Genomic DNA, 24,202 nt, shown 5'->3' with positions numbered 1-24,202 from the left:
TAGTCTTTTAAAGCCAATATTACAAAGTTAACCTGTGCAAATTACATATGACTATAAACCATAGCATATTTTTTGAGTTGATTTGATGGATAACAAAGTTTACAAAGGTAATTAAGTTTTAGCCAGTCACTCAACTAGTATACTTACTCATCCTTCAGAATATAAATCTGCATAACATTTTATTATCTACTTATTTATTTGAAGGTTTTGTTTTGTTTGTTTGTTTGGCTGGTGGGTTTTCTTGGTTTTTTTTTTTTTTTTTTTTGGAGACAGGGTCTCACTATACAGCCTTTGCTTGGCTGGCCTGGAACTACCTAAAAAGACCAGGCTGAACAAGAGAACTGTCTCTCTCTGCTTCCTGAGTTCTTGGATTAAAGGCACTCAGGATTAAAGGCACTACCATGTCCAGCACTGCATAACATTTTAACAGAGACCTATTGTTAATATCAATTTGCTGATGCTTAAAAGATAAAATCTGGGCAGGTGGACGGTTCGGTGGGTAAATTATGTGCAAGCATGAGAACCTGAAGGTCTGAGTTGAAATCCCAATTACCCATGGAAAACTCTAGGCAGGAATGCCTGAAAACAGAGTCAGAGACAGGGATATCCTAAGAGCTCACTGAGTAGCCAGCTTACTAAGCCTAAAAGGCAAGCTTTCTGCTCAATCAAAACAACAGGTGAAGGACAATAGATTTCTAACAGTGTGCACATGCAAGAGCGCACGCACACGCACACACATGCTCACAAACACACACAAACACACACAAACACACACACACACACACACACACACACACACACGCCCCTCTCCTCTCCATCTTCCTCTCAGATTCCAGAATGTCCTGTGTCCAGTTCCTATTATTGAAAAATTCTAGCTATATGCTATACTTAAGTAAATTTAAAGTAAATTTAAATTATACTACAATGCTCAATGTATATTATTAATTTACCTTAATGTCCCAATTCACTACTTTGTTTCCTGTTAATCTTCCATGTAAACAGTTAGTAGACAAGTCAAGGCAAATTGAATTTTTGCAAGCCTAAGAACAAAAGAAAAATACAACAAGCACCTTAGTGCAATCAGAACAAACCATAACTTTAATTTCATAGAGAATATTTCACCATAATTTTTAAAGTATATAATAAAATCAATAATAACATGCCCAGCATTTGCTTTTTCGTGTTCTTTCTACCTACCTACCTACCTACCTACCTACCTACCTACCTCTATCTATCTATCTATCTATCTATCTATCTATCTATCTATCTATCTATCTCTGTGTTGTGTTGTGTATTTGCTTCTTTCTGTGTGGAGGCATGTAACCAGGTGTATATCTGGATGGCCAGAGGCAGACATCAGGTCCCAGAGGTCATTAGTCATTCTTTACCTTTTTTTTTTTTTTGAGACAGGATCTCTCACTGAACCTAGAGCTCACCATTAGCTAGGACTGACTGGCCAGCAATCTAGGCACCAGTCTTTGACCTTCCAACACTGGGGTTTTATAGCCACACATCGTAGTGTCCAGCTTTTATATAGCTGTTTGTGGATCCAAGCCTAGGTCCTCATGGTTACACATCAAATATTTTAACTAATATCTCTTAAAAGTATATATATCAAGGACCAAATCTAAAGCACTCGCTTATCAAAAGCAGGTCACTGCATTTAGTTCTTGGCACAAAGAAAACACTGACTTGTTAAGAAATAGATGACTAAACAACTGCTACAAATAAGGATAGGGCTGAAAAGCTGAAAACTCTTCCAAAGTACCATTAACCAATTAGCGTTTGTCAATACCTGCCTGACTTGTTTCTAAAGAGTGCTCAAAAACTGGTGAAACAGATTAAACCAAGCAGAATCCTTATCACAGCACGATTTTTAAAGCATATCATCAATCTCAAGAAGGAAGTGAAGAATGCAAGAGCTGCATGAGCTCACGTGACTTAGACATGTATCCTGAGTAGACCATTTTGGAGAAACAAACCTTCAATAAATTGACTTATCTACATATAAATCACATTTCTTGAGGGAAAACGGTAAAGCAATCACTAATTTCTAAAGTATGTATTTTTAAAACGTCAGTCTCAAAAGATACAGTCTTAACATCACCAATTCAAAATTACTTTGTAAAAAGGTAACAACCATAATATTAAAAACCAGAAAAGAATATGTCACTTGGATTAGATGCAATTATTTCCTAGAATCTGTGCTACATACTGGAGACTAAATAGGAGAAAGAATACTAGTAGTTGTCAAGAAAGAAGGTTATTATGGTTAGGTAAACAAACAGTTTGGGAAAATACATAGATCTTGACTGGATCAAGACTAACTTTTGCTAAGTAAGTATTTTTAGGGAAAACTGAATAGATGATATATTCAATTATGTAAGAGACTATGTAAAAAATATTCAGGGATAAAGTTTTATAGTCATATCAATATACTTGTAAAAATGACTTGAAAAAAGTCATCAAATACAACAAAATATTAACAATTGGCTAATTTGGGAAAGAAATATACAGGATAATTTAACTTTTAAGGTTTGAAATTTATCAAAATACAAAGTTGGAAGAACATAAAACCAGTAAGCTCATTTTATCAGGTCAGATGTAACAAATAAATAGTATGCTAAACTAGAAAAATATTGTCTATATTGTCTCATACAATAAAAGTACTTTCAGTGCCAATGTAACATTAAATATATGAAGGCAAATAATGCTGCCTGTGGCACTTTATGGCTTTCTTCCTCCCACTTGTACCTTATATTTTTTCCTTCCATCTTCGCTAGTTTGTTACTTTCATTAACTGAGTTTTTGAAGGAAAAAGAGCTAGACATGGTAGAGATATTGCAAAGTGTTTCTATCCTTTAGAAAATATCTCCCCCGCCCCCCTTCAACATCACATTTTTTAAAAAGTAAACCAAAGTTTGAGTATTGCTGTTTCACCTCTCTTGAGATAACTAGAGAAATACAAGTTTAAAAGGTTTCATTCACTAAAACCAACTCAGAACAAATTTCAGAAATGATTCCAATACACACTAGAATGACACATAACCTAAACTCTAGTTGAGGAGGTATGCCTTAATTTCTGCTGCTTTTCAACTTCCTTTTACAATCCCTAATTTAAAAAAAAAACCTCAAGATTGAACCCTCATTCCCAATTACCCACTGAAATGACAGAAGGAATAAAACCATCAATGTGAGCTCATGGAAGTTACAATTACGGACAACCCAGGCATTTCCTCTGACCTTTCCTGTGTAGTGAAGGAGGATGTTACTTGGCAAATCAGCCATATCACACTCTTGACACTTCCAAGGGCTTAAGCAATTTGGACCTGAAAATTAGTTACAAACATACACATACATCACTAAATATACATGGTCTCTTTGATTCTATATTACCAGAACAAAATTTAAAATCAAGATGCTTCAAGTTACTCAAATAACACAGCTAAGACACACTGTACACATGGGCTTTAGTTTTAGGTCACCTCTAATTTTTCCAAAACCTAAAACATTTGGGGAGATGATTAATCTCTGCTGTAGAAAGGACACTGTATGAAAATATTGTATAATACTAAATTTGTATTGATTTATCTAATGTAAAAAATTTAAAAGAATAAGAAAACAGGAAAACATTAAAAATTAAAGTGATACTGAGTACGGTGGTACACAACACACACATATGTGAGATATATATATATAATGCATATTAGTGTTTTGCCTGCATGTATGTCTATGTGAGGGTGTCAGATAACATTGAACTTGATTAGAGATTACGGACAGTTATGAGCTGCTATGTGGGTGCTGGGAACCTGAGTTTTCTGAAAGAATAGCTAGTGCTCTTAACTGCTGGGCCACCTCTCCAGCCCAGTTGATATAACCTTTAATGTTAGGACTCAGAAGGCAGAAGCAGGCAGATCTCTGTAAGTTCAAGGCCACCCATGGTTATATAATAAGACCTTATCTTTAAAAAAAAATGTTTTTCAATTTGGACAGACAACAGAGAAATGGAATAGCATGTAAATAGGTAACAGTGCTCATTTTATTTACAACTGAAATGTAAGCTCAGAAATGTTCCATCTGACACATAAAGTGTGTTAATCAGAGCATGTGTGTGTGTGTGTCTGTGTGTGTGTAGGATATGTGCATATGGATAAAGGTACAAGTGCTCATGTACATGTAGAGACCAAAGGAAGATATTGGTGTCTTCTTGTACCTCTGTCTTCCTTAGCCTCTGCCTATTCAGCATATCCCAGTGTTTGCCACAACTGGCTCCACCTTATTTTTATTAGACAGACCTTTTATTCAGACTGAAGCTTATCACTTAGGTAGGCTGGCTGGCCTAGGATCCACCTGTCACACATTAACACTGGGGTGATGGGTGGAAGCAGCCATATCCAGCTTTTTCAGGGGTGCTGGGGATCCAAACTCAGGTTCTCCTGCTTTTACTGAGACATTTCCACAGCACAGTGTGACACTCCATCTTATTGAAGCTGTGTTAAAACTGACATACTTCTGTGTCATCAGAAGCACTGTGACTGTTTTTCTCTTTTTACTATATGACATGTATATAGAACTACTTATTCACACTTTCAATGTTTATTCTCAGAATATAATCATTAAAACCACTAAAATAAAACTCTAAATAATAATAGCCCATCATATTGAAAATTTTAAGTTTATACCAATAGTTAAAAAAAACCTCTAGCTAGGCGGTGCTGGTGCACATCTTTACTCCCAGTACTTGGGAGGCAGAGGCAGGTTGATCTCTATTAATTCTAGGCCAGCCTGGGCTATAGACCAAGTTTTAGGAAAGCCAGGGCTACACAGAGAAACCCTGACTCCAAAAACAAACAACAAATTATGAAGAATTTATAATCATAAATTCAAGAAACCAAACAGAAGTAAAGAGCAATAATTTATAATAATGATATAATTATGATTTAAGAGTAAAATTGTAAGTAGAACTATAAGAATAAGGCTATAAGAATAACTATATAGCCACCCACACTGCACTAAATATCTAACCACTTTATATCTAACCACACATTTACTTGGGCTGGAAACCACACTAAATACTTAATGAATGTCAAAGAAATGACAAGGTTCTAATTTAAAGTCTGAAAAATCCAGATAGTTCTATTCATCTATTCATCTCAAAACTCCTACGCAATCTGGAAATGGAGAGGAGTCTGAGGAAAAGAAGGTTCAGTGACAGGCCCAAAGTGGGATCCAGCTCAAGAGGAGGCCCCAAGGCCTGACACTATTACTGAGACTATGGAGTACTCACAAAAAGGGACCTATCATGACTGTCCTCCAGAAGACCCAACAAGCAGCTGAAAGAGTCAGATGCAGATATTTACACCCAACCAATGGACAGAAGCTGCTAACCCCTGGGGTTGAACTAGGAAAGGCTGAAATAAGCTGAGAAGGGCAACCCTGTTGGAGGACCAGCAGTCTCAATTAACCTGGACTGCTGAGATCTCTCAAAAACTGGACCACCAACCAGGCAGCATACACCAGCTGATATGAGACCCCTAACATATATACAGTAGAGGACTGCTGGGTCTGGATTTAATTAGAGATGATGCATATAACCCTCAAGAGACTGGAGGCTCCAGGGAGTTTAGAGGTCAGGTGGGGTGGGCGGTAGGGGACAGGAACAGCCTCGTGGAGACAAGCGGGGTGGGTTGGAGGTATCGGATGTGGAACAGTCAGAGGATGGATGGAGGTGGGGGGTGAAAATAAAATCTAGAGTGTAAAAAATAAATAAATAAATAAATAAATAATAGTAATAATAAAAATTTAATGATCACTCGAAATGGGTCTGGAGAGATGGCCCAGTGATTAAGAGTGCATAGTACTCTTTGCAGAGGATCTGGGTTCAGTTCCCAGCACCTAGATGAACCAGCTCCAAACTGTACGGGATCAGATACCCTCTGACCTGTCTGGGCAACTGTACACACATGGTGCTCATGAACTTACAAAGGTACACACACACACACACACACACACACACACCACTTATTTTAGGCATTCCTACAAAACAGTATAGTATACAACAGGCTTTTCTTTTCAGTTCCAATAAAAACAACCACAGGTCTGTAATATAGTTCAGTACTTAGATTACTTGCTTAGTATGTGCCAGATGCCCAAAATGTGACAAAATGCGAAGGAATGAATGAATGAACAAATGAACACATTCTTCAAATCAAATAACTCTTTAGGAAGATTCAGGTAAAAACAGGAAGAAAAGACAATGCTAAATACTGTGGCTGTGCATGCTCACCTGCTAAGTATAAAGCCTTGACCTGAGGAGGCTGCAGAGCTTCATGGAATATAGTCACAGATCCTAGCTGGCCCTCCAGAGATGTGGGACAACCCCATTCACTATCTTGGGTTCCAGCTGAAATTAATTTGGTAAACAATTTTGATTTTTCAATTGTTCCTCCCCAAGGGGCTGATGACAATATTCCACCAAATGATGTCCGGTGAGGGGTAATGGGAGTAGAAAATGGTGGATCTGGGATTTGAGATGGTGGAGGAGTAGTGGTTCTTTGCCCAGCTGAACCAATACAACAGGAAATAAATGGCTAAAAATTAAACAAAAATGACAAAAAGTACTTAAAATCACACAATTTTAAAATAATTCTTTTCACATTTAAAAGTAAACAGTGCAAATCTGGGCTAGGTGGCACACGGGTAATAGTTCCAGGACTGGGGAAGCCAGGGCAAAATAGTCATGAGCTGCATAGTGAGGACCTATCTCAGAAAACACAAAACAACAATGAAATGAAATACTATGGAGCTGTACATGAAGCTTGAGGTGGAGAATAAAGCTTGAGGTGACTTAATCACCAGTTCAAATGTAATAGATACAAAAAGTCTATTGTAGTATTTTCTTAAACATTTTACATACTTTGAAGAAGTTTGGGTTTTTTGTTTTGTTTTGTTTTTTATGATACTTCCATCTGGTCTAGTCATTTCTTTGGCTTTGCTGAACCTACCTCTCCAAACCTTTCATTATATATTTCTTTCTTGAGTTGATTTTTTTAAACATAATATCTGAAATTATCTAATGACAGACTAAGAGAAATGAATACCAAATTTCTGTTTCTTAACATAGAACACAATTCAAAATTTTTAGGCAAAAAATTGAATATATTTCCTAAATATCTTCAGGATTTTTCAGTCAACAGGCCTATAAAGAATAAGTTACTTATGCTCACCTCATTCATGGCAGGGAATCTGAGAGGGGCAGAAACCTTCTGTTGTCCATTGTCATAGATATAGACAAGACTCTGCCCAAAGGGCCTTTTTCCAGGCATGTGAACAATGGTTATGTTGTGCTGACAAAGAAAAGCATACATTAAAATGACTAAAATCACACTGTGCCTTGGCAATGACCAATGCTTAAAGAATATTACTTCATAATTTGTATAAACAAAATATTAAGGACAGCTAAAACACTGATTCAATGATGTTCCCAAAACAAATAACAATTTTAAGTACTACAAAAAAAACAAGCAATTTCCAGAAGAGTCATAAATATTATGGTCTCTTCTGCATTTTATAATGCTTTAAATATTCTTAGAATTATCTTTTTCAATGAGAAGCATTTTATAATTTTAGATAAGCAACAGAAATAACTGGTTTAACAACCTCACCTTTCATTTTTAACTGAAATTAAAAAATCAGTCTAGGAAATCTTCAAAGACTCACAATGTAAGTTTCAGCAAAAAAATTATTGTTCCTTTAATGACAATAGTAGATATACTAACATCTTTATAGATAGAACTTCACAACCCACAGAATGTAGAAATGAAAATTGGCAAAGCTGATAAAAGCTCCTCATAAAAATACATCAAATTGTTATATGTCTTAGAGGAAAGATAGAGCCAAGAATTTGACATGGTGTCCTCAAGTCTTACCCAGAGAGAATCACAGAAACTGTGGTCAGGAAGCATAACTGTTGCATACTCTCTTTTTGTGCACACTGCCACAACCAACATACCTGAGTGGGTAATAAAAGCTTCAAAACCCATTCCACTTCCTGTAAAAAAGCTAACAAAAATATACGTCATCAGAACCTTGCCCAGTCTCTTTATCATTGAAGCCCATCATAGTTAACTACAAAGCTGTCACAAATGTCTTTATTAACAATGCTACAATTTAATTCATCAGCCTAATTTTGTTTCAGTCATTTTTAAATCCATTTTGGGCATAAAAGTTAATAAATTATAAAAGATAATACTGTTTATGGGATTTCATTATCTAGCTAAAGCAATGGTTCCCAACCTTCCTAACAAAGCGACCCTTTAATACAGTTCCGCATGTTGTAATGACCCCAACCATAAAATTATTTCTGCTGCTATTTTACGACTGTAATTTTGCTACTGTTATGAATCATAACATATGATTCAGTGTTTCCTGATGGTCTTAGGACCCTGTGAATTGGTCAAATAGACTCGCCAAAGGGGTTGCAACCCACAAGCTGAGAACCACTGTACTAGAGCAAAACTAAAACTAAAATTTTCAAACCTTTAAATTCTTCTGAACATCCAGAAAGCATACATAAAAGTTTTTAAAACCATAAAGCATGTAAAAATTTATTACTGGAGTGTCATGGCACATGCCTTTAATCCCATCACTCAAGAGGCATAAGCAGGCAGTTTGAGGCTAGCCTAGTCTACAGAGTGAGTGCCAGGACAGCCAGGGCTACAGAGAGACCCTGTTTATTAATACCCACTGAGGCCTGCACGTTTTACATAAGAACACAGCTCCTTCAGTGGGGCAAGTTTACTAGTCCTTTCTTCTCCACTTTTATACTACTTCTATTTTTGTTTCCTAAAGACATACAGTTTTTAGCCAGAAAAATATCTACGGAATAATTATTTTGAAAGCAATAAGGCACCTCTAAACTATACAGCCACCAAATGAAAATTTTTCAGATTAACTGTTACAAATTTTAAAAACTAGATGCTTACTTTTTCCTATTCATGAATCATAGCATATACTAAGTGACAGTATTCATTTACATTCCACAATTTGTACCATTACCTATATAATTGTTTTCTTTTTCCTCCTTTGTTAGCACTCCCAAGGGTTAATGGATCCTGATCTAAGCAAAACCAAGCAGTAAAGGAAAATGCAGACCCAGGCCATTTCTGAATGGCAGGCACAGAAATTCCTGCCATACTATGTGACAAATTAAAATACTGCAGTGCACTCTCAAAACTGAGTTTCCGTGCCATTGTCAGGATCGCACGAGTCACAGGAATGGTATACGGGTGAATACTCTCCGATTCATCTACTCTCAGCAGTCGCAGAAGCCGACGGATTTCTTCTGAGCTCACAGACTGACTCCCCAATGAACCATGGATTGCAATCAAGTTCTCAGCACAAGTTCGATGTAGGGAAGAATGGGATTCAAGGGTTTCAATGATTTTTATCCCCATGTTTGCATTCACACACGTAGTTCTGCTCTGTTTATTAATGCAACAAATTTTTTTCAGCCAATCAGAGATGAAGATCTGTAGGTCATGGGATTCTAGCTCCGGAAGCCACTGGATAAGAACCAAGAGAGGATGGACATTACTAATGCCCAAAATGCCAACTGAAGTATGATCACCCTCTACAGCCTGGAAAGTAACACAGAAGGAGAGGGTAGTTACTATTCCTAAAGTGGAAATAGTGGAACTTCTCATCATAAAGGTTAAAAACTCACCATGTTCATAAGTTCTTTAAGCAGTTCTTGTGGCGGCTGGCCCAAGGATTTTAATACCTCAAACATGTGCATATAGCCAATTCTTTCTTTAAATACTTCCTAGAGAGTAAAACAATATCAAAGCACATTTTCAGTGACTAAATTTGTTGAAATATTAAATATTGAATACTTTATTTAAACTAATTAATATACAATACAAAAATTATGAAATCAGTTTTGTTCTTCGATGATCTATGTCCATCTATATCCATCTTTCTCTCTTTCTTCTGAAACAGGGCTTTGATGCCTAAGCTAACCTTAAAATTGTAATCCTATCCGTCTCACCTATCTCAGGAACTGGGAGGATAGACATGTGCCCTTGAACCTGACTGTGTCTATCTTAAAACACATTCTATGTTCTTGCTATAATAACAACATGGACATACATGAAAGTAAAATATCAAAGCACATAAAAACAAATCTTAAAAAGAGTGATATAAAACCTTGAGGTTAATGGTCACAAAAAAAGAAACGGAATCCTATAGCCACATACACTGGGAAAACAAGTCCCATGCTGACAAGGTGATCACACATGAAAAATATTCATATTCTGGATAGTTATAAACTGACTAAATAGCAAAACTGGTATTAATTTTTAAAAACTATATTGTAAAACTTAATTCTTTAAGGCCAAACACTCACTTATCAATACCAGTAACATGACCCGTCTAATCCCAACAATATGACCCTCTTTTGAGCAACACTGTAAACAGTTATTAGTGTACAGTTCAGTTCAGTCATCAGTCATTTTTTGTTTGTGTGTTTGTTTATTTGTTTGAGAGTCTCACTACATAGCCCTGACTAGCTTGGAACTGGCTATCAAGAACAGGCTAGCCCAAACTCACAGAGAGCCAGCCATGTGAGTGCTGGGATTAAAAGTGTGTACTATGATACAAGTTCATCGATATCTTTCAAAATCCTAAAGTATCCATAAGGAGTTTGTTTATTAAATTATTAGCAAATGATAAGAAGCCACTGCGTGCGGCTATAGGATTCTATTTTTGTAAACTACTTTAGTACAGGTGTTACACTAAGTGTTTTTATATACTTTATCACATATAACTTTGGGATTTACAGCAAAAATTGATAAAATACATATTTTAAAGCTTGAAGATCTATTTTTCACCTTAGCAGCTGGAGAATTCTTCATCACTGCTGTCAAAGCCTGAATGGCTGACACAGCCAAGCAATCCAACTGTCCCTGGAATACCTACCAGAGGGGAACAGCAAGAAATTAACAAATAAACCTAAGATTTTGTTCACATGGAAACCTCTTGTTCTGAAAACCTGAAGAAATGGCATGCATTACATTCCTCTTCCTACCATGTGGATCACTGAAACATAATCTGCAAGAAAAAGGGACTTAATTCACTTAATTAAGCCACGTGTCAAGAATAATTAAGCAACATTCACTCATTATATTAAATGTTCTGAGGGCAAGGAGAAAAACAGACTTTATACATGCTTTTAAAAAATAATGGACAATCTCAAGAGGAGGGGAGGGAAGTCTGCAACTAGAAATTATATTATGCCTTAATTTACCTTCAAAAATATACTTGAACTTACTAGTCTTAATTACTGTTATGTAATTAATATATAGCTTAAATAACCTTGTTTGCTTAGTTTCCAAATTCTGTACTAAAATGGAAATGGCATGTATATATCATTATCTTTTAAGCAAAGCATCTATTTCTATAAAAAAAATTAGAGGCAAAAGAAGAAAATGAATAATGTATCTATAAGTACTGGCAAGTTTTGGAGAAGACAATCTTTAATGCCAAAAGTTTTACAAAATTAAAACTCTGATTTTTATTTAGGCTTAACCATAAATATGAGATACACTAAATATCAGGAGATTCCTCCTAGAAAATAAACCAATGACTACCATCAATAATACTTTTTTAAAAAAAATTCCAACATAGCTGCTATATAAGGCTTAACTGACCATCATAACATCGAGCTTAGACTGTAGAAAGCTGGGGCTGTCAAGATGGATTTGATGCCCTCTCGGGCCTCTGATGGCACTGTACTCTTCTTATACACACATAGACCTACTTACAAGTGAATTTAAAAGGGTAGAAAGTTGGAAAACTAGCACTGAAAATCTATTTGGAAACAATATTACTACAATCTGACACTAGCCACTGCACAAATAGCACTCTCTGTTCTAACTCCCAACAGACTTGGTCTGCAAATAGAAGAAACTATTAAGATGTCAGTTTACTAAGGTCTATCACTTGTAGGTATGTTACTTAATCTAAGTCCTGACTTCATATATAGATTAAAATTCTGCATATATAAATTTATATAAATAAGATATTTGCTGGACTTTGCTCAAGAATAAAAACCTCACCATATCTACTATTTGAATTTACAAAACCTCTTATAAAAAATTATAACCATATGTAAGTAGCTCTTGAAATCTAAATAAGAGAAATCTAAAGCAATAAAAAACTCTGTGAGTCTTTATTTTTATAACCCCCAAAAAGAAATTAACAGATTATAATATAGTTTCTTTTTCAACAACTCAATAAACCTAAGCATTAAAATAATTTTATCAAAAGATATATAAATTCTCCAACAGATATGGTGAGGGAAAAAAAAAGGACAATTTTACAAGAAGGTTAAATTTGGAGAACAACAACAACAAATCAAATTGTATGCTGAATTAGCATTCAAAGGGTTCATCATCTTCTTCCCTTCCTCCAAGATTCAGGTTGTCCATTTAGTTATAATCATTGTGTCAACAAGAAGCAAAGAATCAAGATATTAACCATGACTATGCATATTCACAAAGTCCTCATGTCCCAATACACCACAGTGCTTAGAAAATGAAGCCCCTCAAACACAAAGTCATCATCACCAGGTGGTCAACACTGAAACTGGGTTCCATTCCTGTACTTTTTATCTTCTCACACTGGAAAAAGCACACATTAAAACAGATAAAACTATAATGATGATTTATGTTTTAATTTAAATAGTCCTCAAAATTAAATAGAATTAGAGGTCTGTGGGTTTGGAGAAATAAGAAAAGCACAGGAATAGTCATCCCACTGACTGATTTTGGACTTCAGCTGAAACAAGATGCAGGTTTTGTAGATACCTGGTCCTCACTCATCTCTGTCAGTAATTGGTTGGCAAGGTCTTTCTCGTTCTTGTCTGTCACCTTACTGTGAGCATTTAAAAATAGCTGTTAAAAACAGAGACAAGAACAATGGAGAAAGAACATTAAATTGTTACCTAAAAGCAGAATGAGGTCCAGCTGGATTTCCATGTCTCTTGAAAACTAATCCAAGAATCCACATGTGAGGTACATAACTTCCAGAAATATGTAATTATTTGCTTTCTGAATAACAATTTAATAGTAGTTTACATTCTATATAACTATTGTAGATAAAGTTCTTAAAATAAACAAACAATAACAACTGATTAATATTCTCTTCTTGAATAATTCTTGAAGAATCAGCGGAGAATGACATTCAGAAAAGAAAGTTACTACTGAAAGTTTCCTACTCCATAGGAAATATTGTATTTAGCTGAGTAAGACTGCAAAATCCTATGAAGCTAACATTTAAAGAGGCTCTTTCCAGCAATTTTTCTCAGAATCTCAAAAGAGACTAGTGTGTAGCTTGACAAGGGAAGTCAGTGTGCAGTACTGACTACCCACATTTATCTGATCTCATATTGTTAAAAATAGTCTTCAGCAGACCTAATTCATATTTTATTTTGTAGTCTAGAAAAGGAAATCCCTGGCACACATAAGGATTACATTGTAAGTTTCTTTTAAAAACTTACTCTTGTGGATGCAATTATATGTGAGCATGAAGTGAGAGAGAGGCATATGCCACACTGCACATATGGAGGACAAAGGACAACTTTGTGGAGTTGGTTCTCTCCTTCCACTTTTACATGGGTTCCATGGATAAATTCTGGTCATTGGCTTGAGTGCCCAATGCCTTAACCCAGCGAGTAGTAAGGCTGGCTTATAATTATCCTCTTTTACATGAAGTAAAGTCATTAGGTACTTTAGTTGCAGTGCATTAACTCAGCCTCCCAAAAGGTTTCAACTTTTGTCACATCAATGAGGAGAAAGAAAGTTCACATGAAAGTGAAATGGAGAGAAAGATTTATAAAGAAACTAAGAGCTTTCTAATAAGGAACTTCTTAGGAAATTCTGTTATTTCAGAAATGGAACTGGTTGACTTGCGTGCTTATATGATGTCATATAAAATAAACTGGGCAGCAGGGTAGTGTGATGTAGAATGCAGCTGTACACGTAAAGACAAGGACAGGCTCTGGAATCAGATGCCTTGATTTGTATCTTGGTTCTGTTCAACTGTTGAACTCATGCTACCTCCCCTCGCAAAATCTCTAAATGATTATTGGTACTATTAAGAGTGTATGTGTGCGTGCATGTGTGTGTCTGTGAGTGTGTGTGTGTGTGTGTGTGTGTGTGTGGTGCTAAAGCTCTAACTTAAGGCCTTATGCACATTTGGGAAGGTGCTCTACCACCAACTATATTCCCAGTTCTTTGCTACTTCTCCAACCTTATTTACCTAGAATGAGAATATCTCATGAAATAATTGACAGATTAAATAATATATAATCTATACTAGCTTATTTGCATTAAGTCTAGAACATAATAGTGATTTCAAAAATGATAGACAATACTATAAAGGAAATGTACAAGTAATATTAATATTCTATATTATTGGTGTACAAAGGAGTGGGATGCTGAGATGAAAATGAAAAATTAAGTAGTCTCCAGAACTGGAAATATAACTCATTAATAAAATGCAATCCTAAAAAAAAAAAAATAAATAAAATGCAATCCTAACAGACAAAAGTCCTAAGACTGATCCCTAGTCCCACAAGCCAGAAGCTAATACACCAGTCTACATAAAGCATATTGTTAGTTGGGCAGTGGTAGAACATGCCTTTAATCCCAGCACTCAGGTCTTTGTTTAAAAGAAAAAAAAATTAAAAAAATTTAAAGTTGTTGCTCTTAAAACAGAAAGTGTTTAACTCTAAAAATTTAAGACACAGAAAACACAGCCCACTTAAAGCCAATATGATGGTTTTAAATACTTCTTGCTAGCACTAATGACAAGTTGTACTGCTTTTCTTGTAATTAAAATATTGTTGGATAATCTAAATACATTGTAAAAAACCTCAAAGAATTAATAAAATGTTCAACATTCACTATATCTAATGACATATGATGTCCATGCAATATATATTTTACATATATAAGAATTTTGTATTATAATGAAACTTAGTTACCAAGCACAGAAGCCTTTACATAAATTCTTAGGAAACAAACACATGTGATATTAGGTGAATATCATACACAAAGATGCCAGAGAAGCAAGCGACCGATGGTCTAGGCCAACAAGATAGCTCAGTGTATAAAAGTACTTTCTGCACAAGTCCAATAAACTAAGTCCCATCCCCAGGTATCCTCTGATCTTCAGATATACATTTTAGCATATACACACATTTATATCAAATCATGCAGACATACAGACACTCACATAGGCACACACACAAATGCGCACACGTGAGAACACACACACAAAATAAGTTTTCAAAAAAAATACCAACAGTCAGTTTAAAATTTTCCATCTGACTCATAAATTACTTTTGTTACTTGATAGCTTTACTTAAAGTTGTTTCCAGTAACTATGAATATTTTAACAGTAAAATCATCTTGATTTTGCTTTATTGTATAAAACAGACTAAATGACTTGTTTATTGAAAGCAACAACAAAATTACACAGAAAGCAATATGTATATCATAAAATACAGGGGAATCTAAATTTTCACAAGATTTCAAATATTTTTATATATTCAGAAATCATAACTATGTTCATAAAATGCTATATATTGATGAAAGCTATAATTGCCTTATATAATACACAGTAGATATTTTATACTAGATAAAACCAGTAATCCTGAATATGAGAAACAAATTTACAGTAACTATATATTATAGTGAACTTATGGCCAAAAAACATGAGTAAAAAAGATTCTAGTTCCAACAATTATTAGTATTAAGGATAACCTAGTAATTTAACACCTCAGGACATTATTTCTTCACTTGTGTAAAGAGTAAATTTGGAAATTTATCACAAAGACTTAATTTTAATGTTTTAAATACTTAATTACTGCCTCAATGGTTAACTTTTGAATGTTGGAGAGGATGTGGAGATGGAACCCTTATATGCTGCCATTAACACAGACAAAATGTAAACCACTTGGCTAAATACGTATTCTCTTAATACACATGAGATAACTTTGTTAATGACACTGTCTTCCTAAGCAACCAAGCCATATTATTTTTACAATAATCAAAATGTTTTATAAATACTTCTGCTGTGTATTTTTTATCTCTCTAAAATATTTTCCAAAATATTTACAAGTCAAGAGGAGAGGCATGCTGACTAACCAGAATTCAGGAGTTTGATAACCTTTGAAATTCTTGTCATTACATACTTCATCAATATATTAAATGTATATTCTGCTCTATTTAACTATATTACTATAAAGTAAGCAATGAAGTAACATAAAAAACTTTCAAGGATATGGCATTTATCAATGAGAAAAACAAAAATCCTTACTGAAGAATACTATCAGAATCAACCAACTGTTTTCAACTAGGAAGTACAAGAATGAATAGAAAGGCATACAGATCGATGGAGTAGTTCTGTTTCCAACCTAAGATGTTTAGCAACATCTTAAATACATGAGCACACAATATAAAGCACAGAAACATAACGGCTGTGTGCCCTCTCACACTGCTGTGGCAAGCATAAACTGGAGAACAGTAATAACAGTGAAAAAGCTAACTGGCAGTATGTACCAAGAGCCTTAACAGTGTTCTATTAGTTTTCTATATTTTCTAATTAGTTGTAAGTTGTTTAATACAAAGTCTCCTAATTTTAAAAACATACAAGTCTAGTTTACACCCTATGACTAGGAATTCTACAAGAAATAAAATTCTATTTATAAAACACTTCAGAGTTACCTGATACAAAATACTGAGCTGGAAAGATAATTCAGTGAATGGAAGTGCTTGTCAAACGGCATAAGGAACTTCACTGTATTTGTATGCTCTAAACAAATAGTCAGGCAAGAAACCAGAAGCAAATTATGACTTTAAATGGTCTCAAGTATGTGTATCAATGCCTAAGCTGAAATGTCATCATACAAAAAAATTCACATGAATTTTAATACTTTTAGACAATTATAAGCAATGTAATTCTAGTTTCAATCAAGACAAAGCCTATCCCCATATAGACAGTGAGTAGCCCTTTCTTTAAGGGGCTCTTCTTAGAGTGGAGGATTGAGATATTTGCCTAGTTCCTAGACCAGGGAATATGACTACTCAATGCCCTCTGCCTCGCTGAGCAAAGTGAGAGCATGAGACAGAGTGCCCAGTGAGAACTGCACAACCTGAGAGAGGACAGCCTTGGCCAGAGTCCTACATCCGGCTCTCACTGGATCAGAGCTCTGGGACAAAGTATAAACCTTTGTGTCTCATTTTTCTAATCTGTGACGTAAGGTATGTATACATATATACTAATATGTCCTAACTTTATAATGATAATTAAATCAGTTTATTTGTTTAAAAACATAAAACTTGATTATATAATGAAATAAAAATACAAGTTAACAATAAAAATTTTGGTAATGATGTGCTGAAATCTGAATCAAATCAAACCTTTGTTTTGTTTTGTTTTTTTTCTGAGTCAAGGTTCCACTAAGTGGCTCTGGCTGTGCTGCAACTCATCGTGTAGACCAGGCTGGCCTCAAACTCACAGAGATCCACCTGCCTCTGTTTCTTAAGTGCTAAGATCAAAGGCATGTGCTACTACGCCCAAATAAAAAGAAACATTTTTAAAAATCATAAATAATGCCAGCAAGATGGCTCAGGAGGATAAGGCACTTGTTGTCAAGCCTGTCAACCCAAGTCTAATCCCTACACCCACATGCTAAGAATAGAATCAATTCCCACAAGCTACCTTCTGACTGTCCACATTTATGCTGTGGTACATACTCACATACAAATAACTAAATAGGGAAACAAACAAATTTTCATAAACAAAAATCATAATAATAAAGTACCTTGCAGTTCTGTAGAAGTCGTATGAGATGTTCAAAGCAATTACTGTTGAGAAAAATGGCCTGAAGAACGGGTCTGTCTGTGCAATCTAACATGGCTGTGATGGTATCTATAAAAATAAAAACAAAATCTCTCAGGTAAAAGTAAAAACCTGGGATGAAATATCTATTGCTATCATTTTAAAGTTAGATCTTTCAGTTGACAGAACAGATTACATTAATTGGGAGATAATACAGTTGAACAAAAAACAAATGCTGTAATTAAGAAAAATGAACATTTTATACTATTTTGTAATTTAAGCTAGTTTCAATTTTACATATGACTATCAAATATTTTTCAGCAGCTTGCTAAGGTGATCTAAAAGGCTCAAGTTCTGTGTCTGATTTGCTATTAGTAGGCATTATCTGTTTATGATATTTAGCAGTCATATTTAAACACTATAAAATGAATATACAGCCCATAAAAGCAATGATAACATTTCTCTCTCATTTCCTACTGCAGTGATAATCCAATCAAGAAATTAAAGGATATTTGGCATGAAAAATGTCACAGTTCCTAATAAAAAAACAATTCTATCTAACAGAGAATCAAACTGATTTTTCCCCTCCCCTTCTCCCGCTCACTCCGGCCCTGCTCGCTCCAGCCCAAAGGTTTTTATTATTTATTTATTATATGTAAGTACACTGTAGCTGTCTTCAGATACCCCATAAGAGGGCATCAGATCTCATTACAGATGGTTGTGAGCCACCATGTGGTTGCTGGGATTTGAACTCAGGACCTTCGGAGTTCTCTTAATTGCTGAGCCATCTCACCAGCTCTCAAACAGATTTTTAAACTTACAGCTTACAATAACTACAGAAAATGACATTATAGCATATGAACTAAAAACTATACAAAATGCTTCTTAATTTTCTATATAAACACATAATGTACCATTTCAAGAATATTTTTATGTACATTTCTAAATTAATATATGTACATATGAATGTATACACCAATTCATTACTGCTTCTTATATCTGGGTGTGAGATATAAAAGGTTTACTCTCAGCTGGCTGGTGGCACACACCTTTAGTCCCACCACTCAGGAGGCAAGGCCAACCTGGTCATCAGAGTTCCAGGATAGCAATGGCCACAGAAAAACCATCTCAAAAAACCAAACCAAACAAACAGAAAGCAAAAAGCAAATCTTTTATTCTCATTTCTCTTACTACTAAGTCTCCTAGTTTAGTGTAATGACAATATATACAACTGTAATGAATACAGTCAGCATACTGAACTGTCATCATGGTTTCTATCAATGACAGTTTTAAATTCAGTGTGCACGAGACATGAGATATCTCATAGGAAGTGCCATGCTGTGGTTCTGTACCTTATTTGTTGTTCTATTTATACAACATAAATTACTAAGGTAAAGGGAAACATCATTCTTTTTGTATTAGGTTGTGTATTTTAATTGTAGTTATGTCATTTCCAAACACTCATGCCTACAATAAAACTACAAAAAGGACTTAAATGAATAATAAAAATAAACAATAAACAATTGATATGTTTAATCTGGATTCTAGAGTCTCGGATGTACTTGCAATATCACTCATTTTTTGGCGTGACTTATTCTCTCTTCTGGATCACAAAGCTGGTGAATCAGAGGAGGGGACTGCAGTCAGGAGTCTTAGCCTTTCTGTGCCAGTTCTGCTCAATAGGAGTGGAGAGACTTTGGGAAATTTACTGCATATCTAATCCCCACACATTCATCCTTTAGAAGGGAAGAATGAGTGGGCGTCATAATTGTTGATTGAAACAATTGATGGAAAGTATGTGCTACACTAATACACTGTAACCGAAACAAAGTCAGTCATTCTAAAGGAAAAAAGAAATCATATAAACTGGCTAGAGAGTCAGCAAAGCATAGAAACCAGATAGACTTGCACAGAGATACAAAAAGACACAAGGGACCTCTGTGTCAACTAGATGACCTGTCCTAAAGAACAGAAATGTTAGAGGCATTTACCTAATTAACTTTATCATAGTAAAGACTACAAATGGTACCTTCTAGGACTTATACTTCCTGGCAATTTTAGTCATAACTGATTTTCTTTTAGCATAGACACTTTAACGGATTAAACAGAGTAAGAAAGCAAAAATAAACTGAGGAAAAACTTCACTGAATACTTACTGAGCATCTTAATCTGCAGAGCTATGAATTGGCTTTCCCACCGCCTGGACCTCCCCTGCTTAGGTAAAGCTGAGTGATCGGAATTGAGCAACTTAAAATAGTTCTCCAGTATGGTACTGGTTTCCACCTGACGCTGGTCAGAGCTACTAGTAAGAAGGATATGCACCACTTGTGTAAGGCATTTCAGAGTTAGTTCTCTCTTTCTACCCACTTCCTCAGGATCTCCTTCTTCCCATGAATCACAATCGGATAAAACTCGCATAAGAACTTCCATGGTGGCTGGAGAAATTGCTTGCAAAGCATTCCTCTGAAACATAAAAACAATAAAAGATAAAAATCAAATCTAAAGGAGGTTTTGTATACTTACAAAAATAATTAGTACATCTATGCATAACTTCTTTTAAATAAATTAGCATAAAGTTATTCATTGATAACAGATATTCTCAAGAGACAATGCAAATGTTAACCATATCTATGCCTTATTTTACTCATTGCTAATCTGAAATTCACTTTCCATCCTTTGCAGCTAAAAGTAACCATGTTAAGATAGTTCTGCTCAGAAAACAGAGGACAAAGATCAGGAGAAGCCTGTTTTTTTAAACAAAGAAATAGACTGCTGTCCTCCCTCCCTCCCTCCCTCCCTCCCTCCCTCCCTCCCTCCCTCCCTCCTTTCTTTCTTTCCTCCTTCCTTTCTTTCTTTCTTTCTTTCTTCCCTTTTCTCTCCCAGCCTGGAGAGCAAACACAATGCTTGGAGCCACCTTTACATTAGAAAATATAAAACCCAAGAATTAAACTGTAGGCAAAGAACAAAGGGAAAACCAGGACACTCAAAGGGTCTTAGCCCATGAATAGTTCTCAGTTTCTGCACTCACTGCCTGCATTTAAATTTTTTTTACCAAGAACTTTAAAACATCAATTTCAGCCAGGCATAGTGGTGCACACCTTTAATCCCAACACTTGGGAGGCAGAGGCCATCCCAGTCTACAGAGTAAGTTCCAGGACAGACAGGGTTAAACAGAAACCCTGTCTTGGAAAATAAAAACAATTTCATTAAACCTCTTTTAGGTTTTGCTATTTACAGTAAATCCATGTCTCAAATAACTTAGTTATATAAAATAACTGACTGATTCTACAAACATTTCTGAAACTCCTTATATTAAGCAAGTGGTTGCTGTTGAAATATAATGAAGCCAGGCATGATAGTACAGGCCTATAATCCCTGCTATTTTGGGAGGTTAAGGCAAGTGGACCAGTAAGTTCAAATCTTGTGTGGGCTACAAAGTGAGTTCAAGGCTAGTGTAGCCAATTTAGTGAGACCCTGTCTCAAAATTCAATTGTGGAAAAAATAGGGTTGGGAGTGGGTGTATACAGTGCAATGTCTAGCACATGTGAAGCCCTAGGTTCACTGTATAGTCATGCAAGAGAAAAACAAATGTAATTAACAAACATAACTGTACAATAGTCTGTAGATAACTCGGTCTCATTATTAACAATAATAAGCAATAAATAATATTATGGAAGAAAAGAACTGATGTCACACACTCAGTATTCAATCTCTCCTAAAATCTTTACTAGAATCCCTGATGTTTTCTTGGATACATGGCTACCAAGAATAAAGATCATATAGCCTACTACACCTGCTGATAAGAAGGCCCAGGAAGTGAGGTTTATCATCTAGACATGCCTGCCCCTTTTACAGTCACAATGACTGGGTTTGGTAAAGGAGACACAGAAGGACTGAGCAGATATAGTAGTGCACATTTCTAATCCCAGCACCTGAGATGCAGAGGCACACAAATCTCCATGGTTTCAAGGCTAGCCAATCTACAAATGAGTTCCAAGCCAGCCAAGCCTATACAGTGAGACTTGTGTTTAAAGGGGGTAAGACGAGGGAAGGAGGAAGAAGAAATGAGAGTGATGGCCTATTTCTGAGTCTCTTCTTCATGACCCCAGTTTTGTGTTCCAAATGATAACATTAGGGTCAAAACTCTAGCAGCTACTAACAGACACTCAGAAGGAATCAAGAGTTCCTGCAGAGCCTTGATCCACCACATTAGCGCCAAGCTGTTTACTACCTTTTTACTTTCTTTCTTTCCCTCCAAGTGCTCGGAACTGAACCCAGGGCTGCCATATGCTGTAAGCACAGTCTCACTAGGTTACACTTACAACTCCACAACTACAGGTTTTGTTTTTTTGTTTTTTTTGTCAAAGATAAAAGTAACTAGTTAAGCTTGGATAGTTTCATTATTATACAGCAAATCAAAATTTGGATACAATTTTGACTCCCTTACTTTTTATTAGTACAGGCCACTTTGCTCATTGTTTTACCTTGATTATGTGTCCTTTTTGCAAATGCCATTGTTTCCATATTATAAATAAGTAAATCAAAAGACAAATAATTTTTCTGAGCTTGACCTCTGTGGGATGGACACATGATTCAAATCTAGGTCAACCCCAGCGTCCTTACTCTTAACAAAGCATGACAGGTTCTCTTACCACAGACAGAAAACGCAAATATGTCAACGGAAAATTCTGGCACCGTGCTCTGGAAAACACCTGTCATTAAGACATTTTTTGTCTTTTATGGTAGGATCATTTTTATATCATCAAGTTGACTCAAAAGTCAACTAAGATTGCCTTACCCTGACCTAACACCCAACAAGCAACCTTCTGACTTCAGTAGGTTTAGCTGACATACTAATCACAAAGATTCTGAGTAGTTTCTGTACATAAAACAATACATAGAGTTTATTTTTCATAGTAAGTGTTCATTACAGAATGATCTTTGAGCTTCATAACCCCCGAGAATATGTCTCTAGGTGCTCAAAGGTGGAAGAGATGCAAATAGGTTCCCCCTCAGTCAATGACAATACCACTCTGATTTTTTCATGTATATCAGTCAATTCCTATATACAATGGTGAAAAAATATGAAAATTGTGGGGTAAGAATCCAAAAGAAGAAAATCAGCTAATACAGCAAAGTGATAAGACAGATGTAAAGCAGAAGGCCAGCTGGTGGTGACACATGCCTTTAATCCCAGCACTTTAAGAAGCAGAGGCAGGCAAACCTCTGTGAGTCTGAGGCTAGCCTAGTCTACAAAGCTAGTTCTAGGACAACCAAGGCTACACAAAGAAATCCTGTCTTGGAAAAACAAAACAAACAAACACACCAGAAGGTAAAACATAGACAACTGTTCATCAGGATCAAGAGAAGTCCACAAAACCAACTGGGAAGTCAAACAGAGACACTGGATTCTAAAACGGGGACAGGATAAATAAACCAGAAAAAGAAATTTTGGCAACTATCTTAAAGTGACAGGTGTGAAAATGAACTGGATGTGAAGACCATTAAATGAATAGTAATGATAATATACATACAAACAAAAATAGAAAAGACAGGGAAAGAATTTCAGCAGTAGGAAACCCAATCATAGACTGGATTTACATACTAGAAAACACACTTGACTATACCTAGATACATCCGATACATTAATTAAAAGGAACAGTAACAACTGGCACAAAAGAATGTGCCTGTAATCCCAAGCTTCACAAGAGGCTGGAGGATCCTATGTTCAAGGCCAGCATGGGATTACATAGTTAAATCCTATCTCAAAATACAATCCTAGGGGAAAAAAGGAGGAATTACACATAAATATATCAAATAATCTGTTTATGCATTTACTTGAGACTAAAACAGTAGCCTTTAAAGTCTTCAAACAAGCAATAAACTGTAACCCAGTATCCAGTGCTCCTACTTAGGCTTCCTGGTGGATTATAAGGACTTCTCATCACCTACTAGAAGATAAAGAACAACTTCCTGTTGCTATGCAACTAAAAGTTCTTACTGGTATAAAAAAAAAAGAGCCTTTGTGAGAGCTCTCAAATGCAGAAATATCTAAATATCAACTCCAAGATGCCTTACTGAACACAGAGAAGATTAGTTCTAAAAACTCAAAGTGATCAGGTAATATGCACAATATTAATGAAATTTTATATTTAAATAAAATTAAAGAGTTTCAAGAATATTGAAGTCTAGGTTTTGAAATAAAATTATAATTTAAACATGTAATTTGCTATATGTACAACAATGTTCTATGTAAAATAAAAAACTACAATTTCAAAATGGGAAGACAGAAGAG

At 35.4% G+C, this 24,202-nt stretch overlaps 1 protein-coding gene across 1 annotated transcript in view; it reads right to left on the bottom strand.

Annotated features, from left to right (window-relative positions):
• The window catches only part of Nbeal1 (neurobeachin like 1), a 138,723-nt gene that overhangs the window by 84,131 nt on the left and 30,390 nt on the right, over positions 1-24,202 (bottom strand). Inside the window, exons 6-15 of the mRNA XM_028765733.1 lie at positions 20,064-20,370; positions 17,891-17,997; positions 10,890-10,973; positions 9,725-9,823; positions 9,058-9,638; positions 7,929-8,061; positions 7,227-7,346; positions 6,287-6,590; positions 3,244-3,329; positions 951-1,040 (exon numbers count right to left, since the gene is read on the bottom strand). Coding sequence (XP_028621566.1) covers positions 951-1,040; positions 3,244-3,329; positions 6,287-6,590; positions 7,227-7,346; positions 7,929-8,061; positions 9,058-9,638; positions 9,725-9,823; positions 10,890-10,973; positions 17,891-17,997; positions 20,064-20,370 — 1,911 coding nt within the window. The remainder of the gene's footprint in view (positions 1-950; positions 1,041-3,243; positions 3,330-6,286; positions 6,591-7,226; positions 7,347-7,928; positions 8,062-9,057; positions 9,639-9,724; positions 9,824-10,889; positions 10,974-17,890; positions 17,998-20,063; positions 20,371-24,202) is intronic.

The sequence above is a fragment of the Grammomys surdaster genome, unplaced genomic scaffold, assembly GCF_004785775.1.
Source record: "Grammomys surdaster isolate TR1022 unplaced genomic scaffold, NIH_TR_1.0 165, whole genome shotgun sequence".
NCBI classification, from domain to species: domain Eukaryota; kingdom Metazoa; phylum Chordata; class Mammalia; order Rodentia; family Muridae; genus Grammomys; species Grammomys surdaster.
The sequence above is the reverse complement of the archived record's forward strand: the minus strand, read 5'-3'. Positions and strand labels throughout refer to the sequence as shown.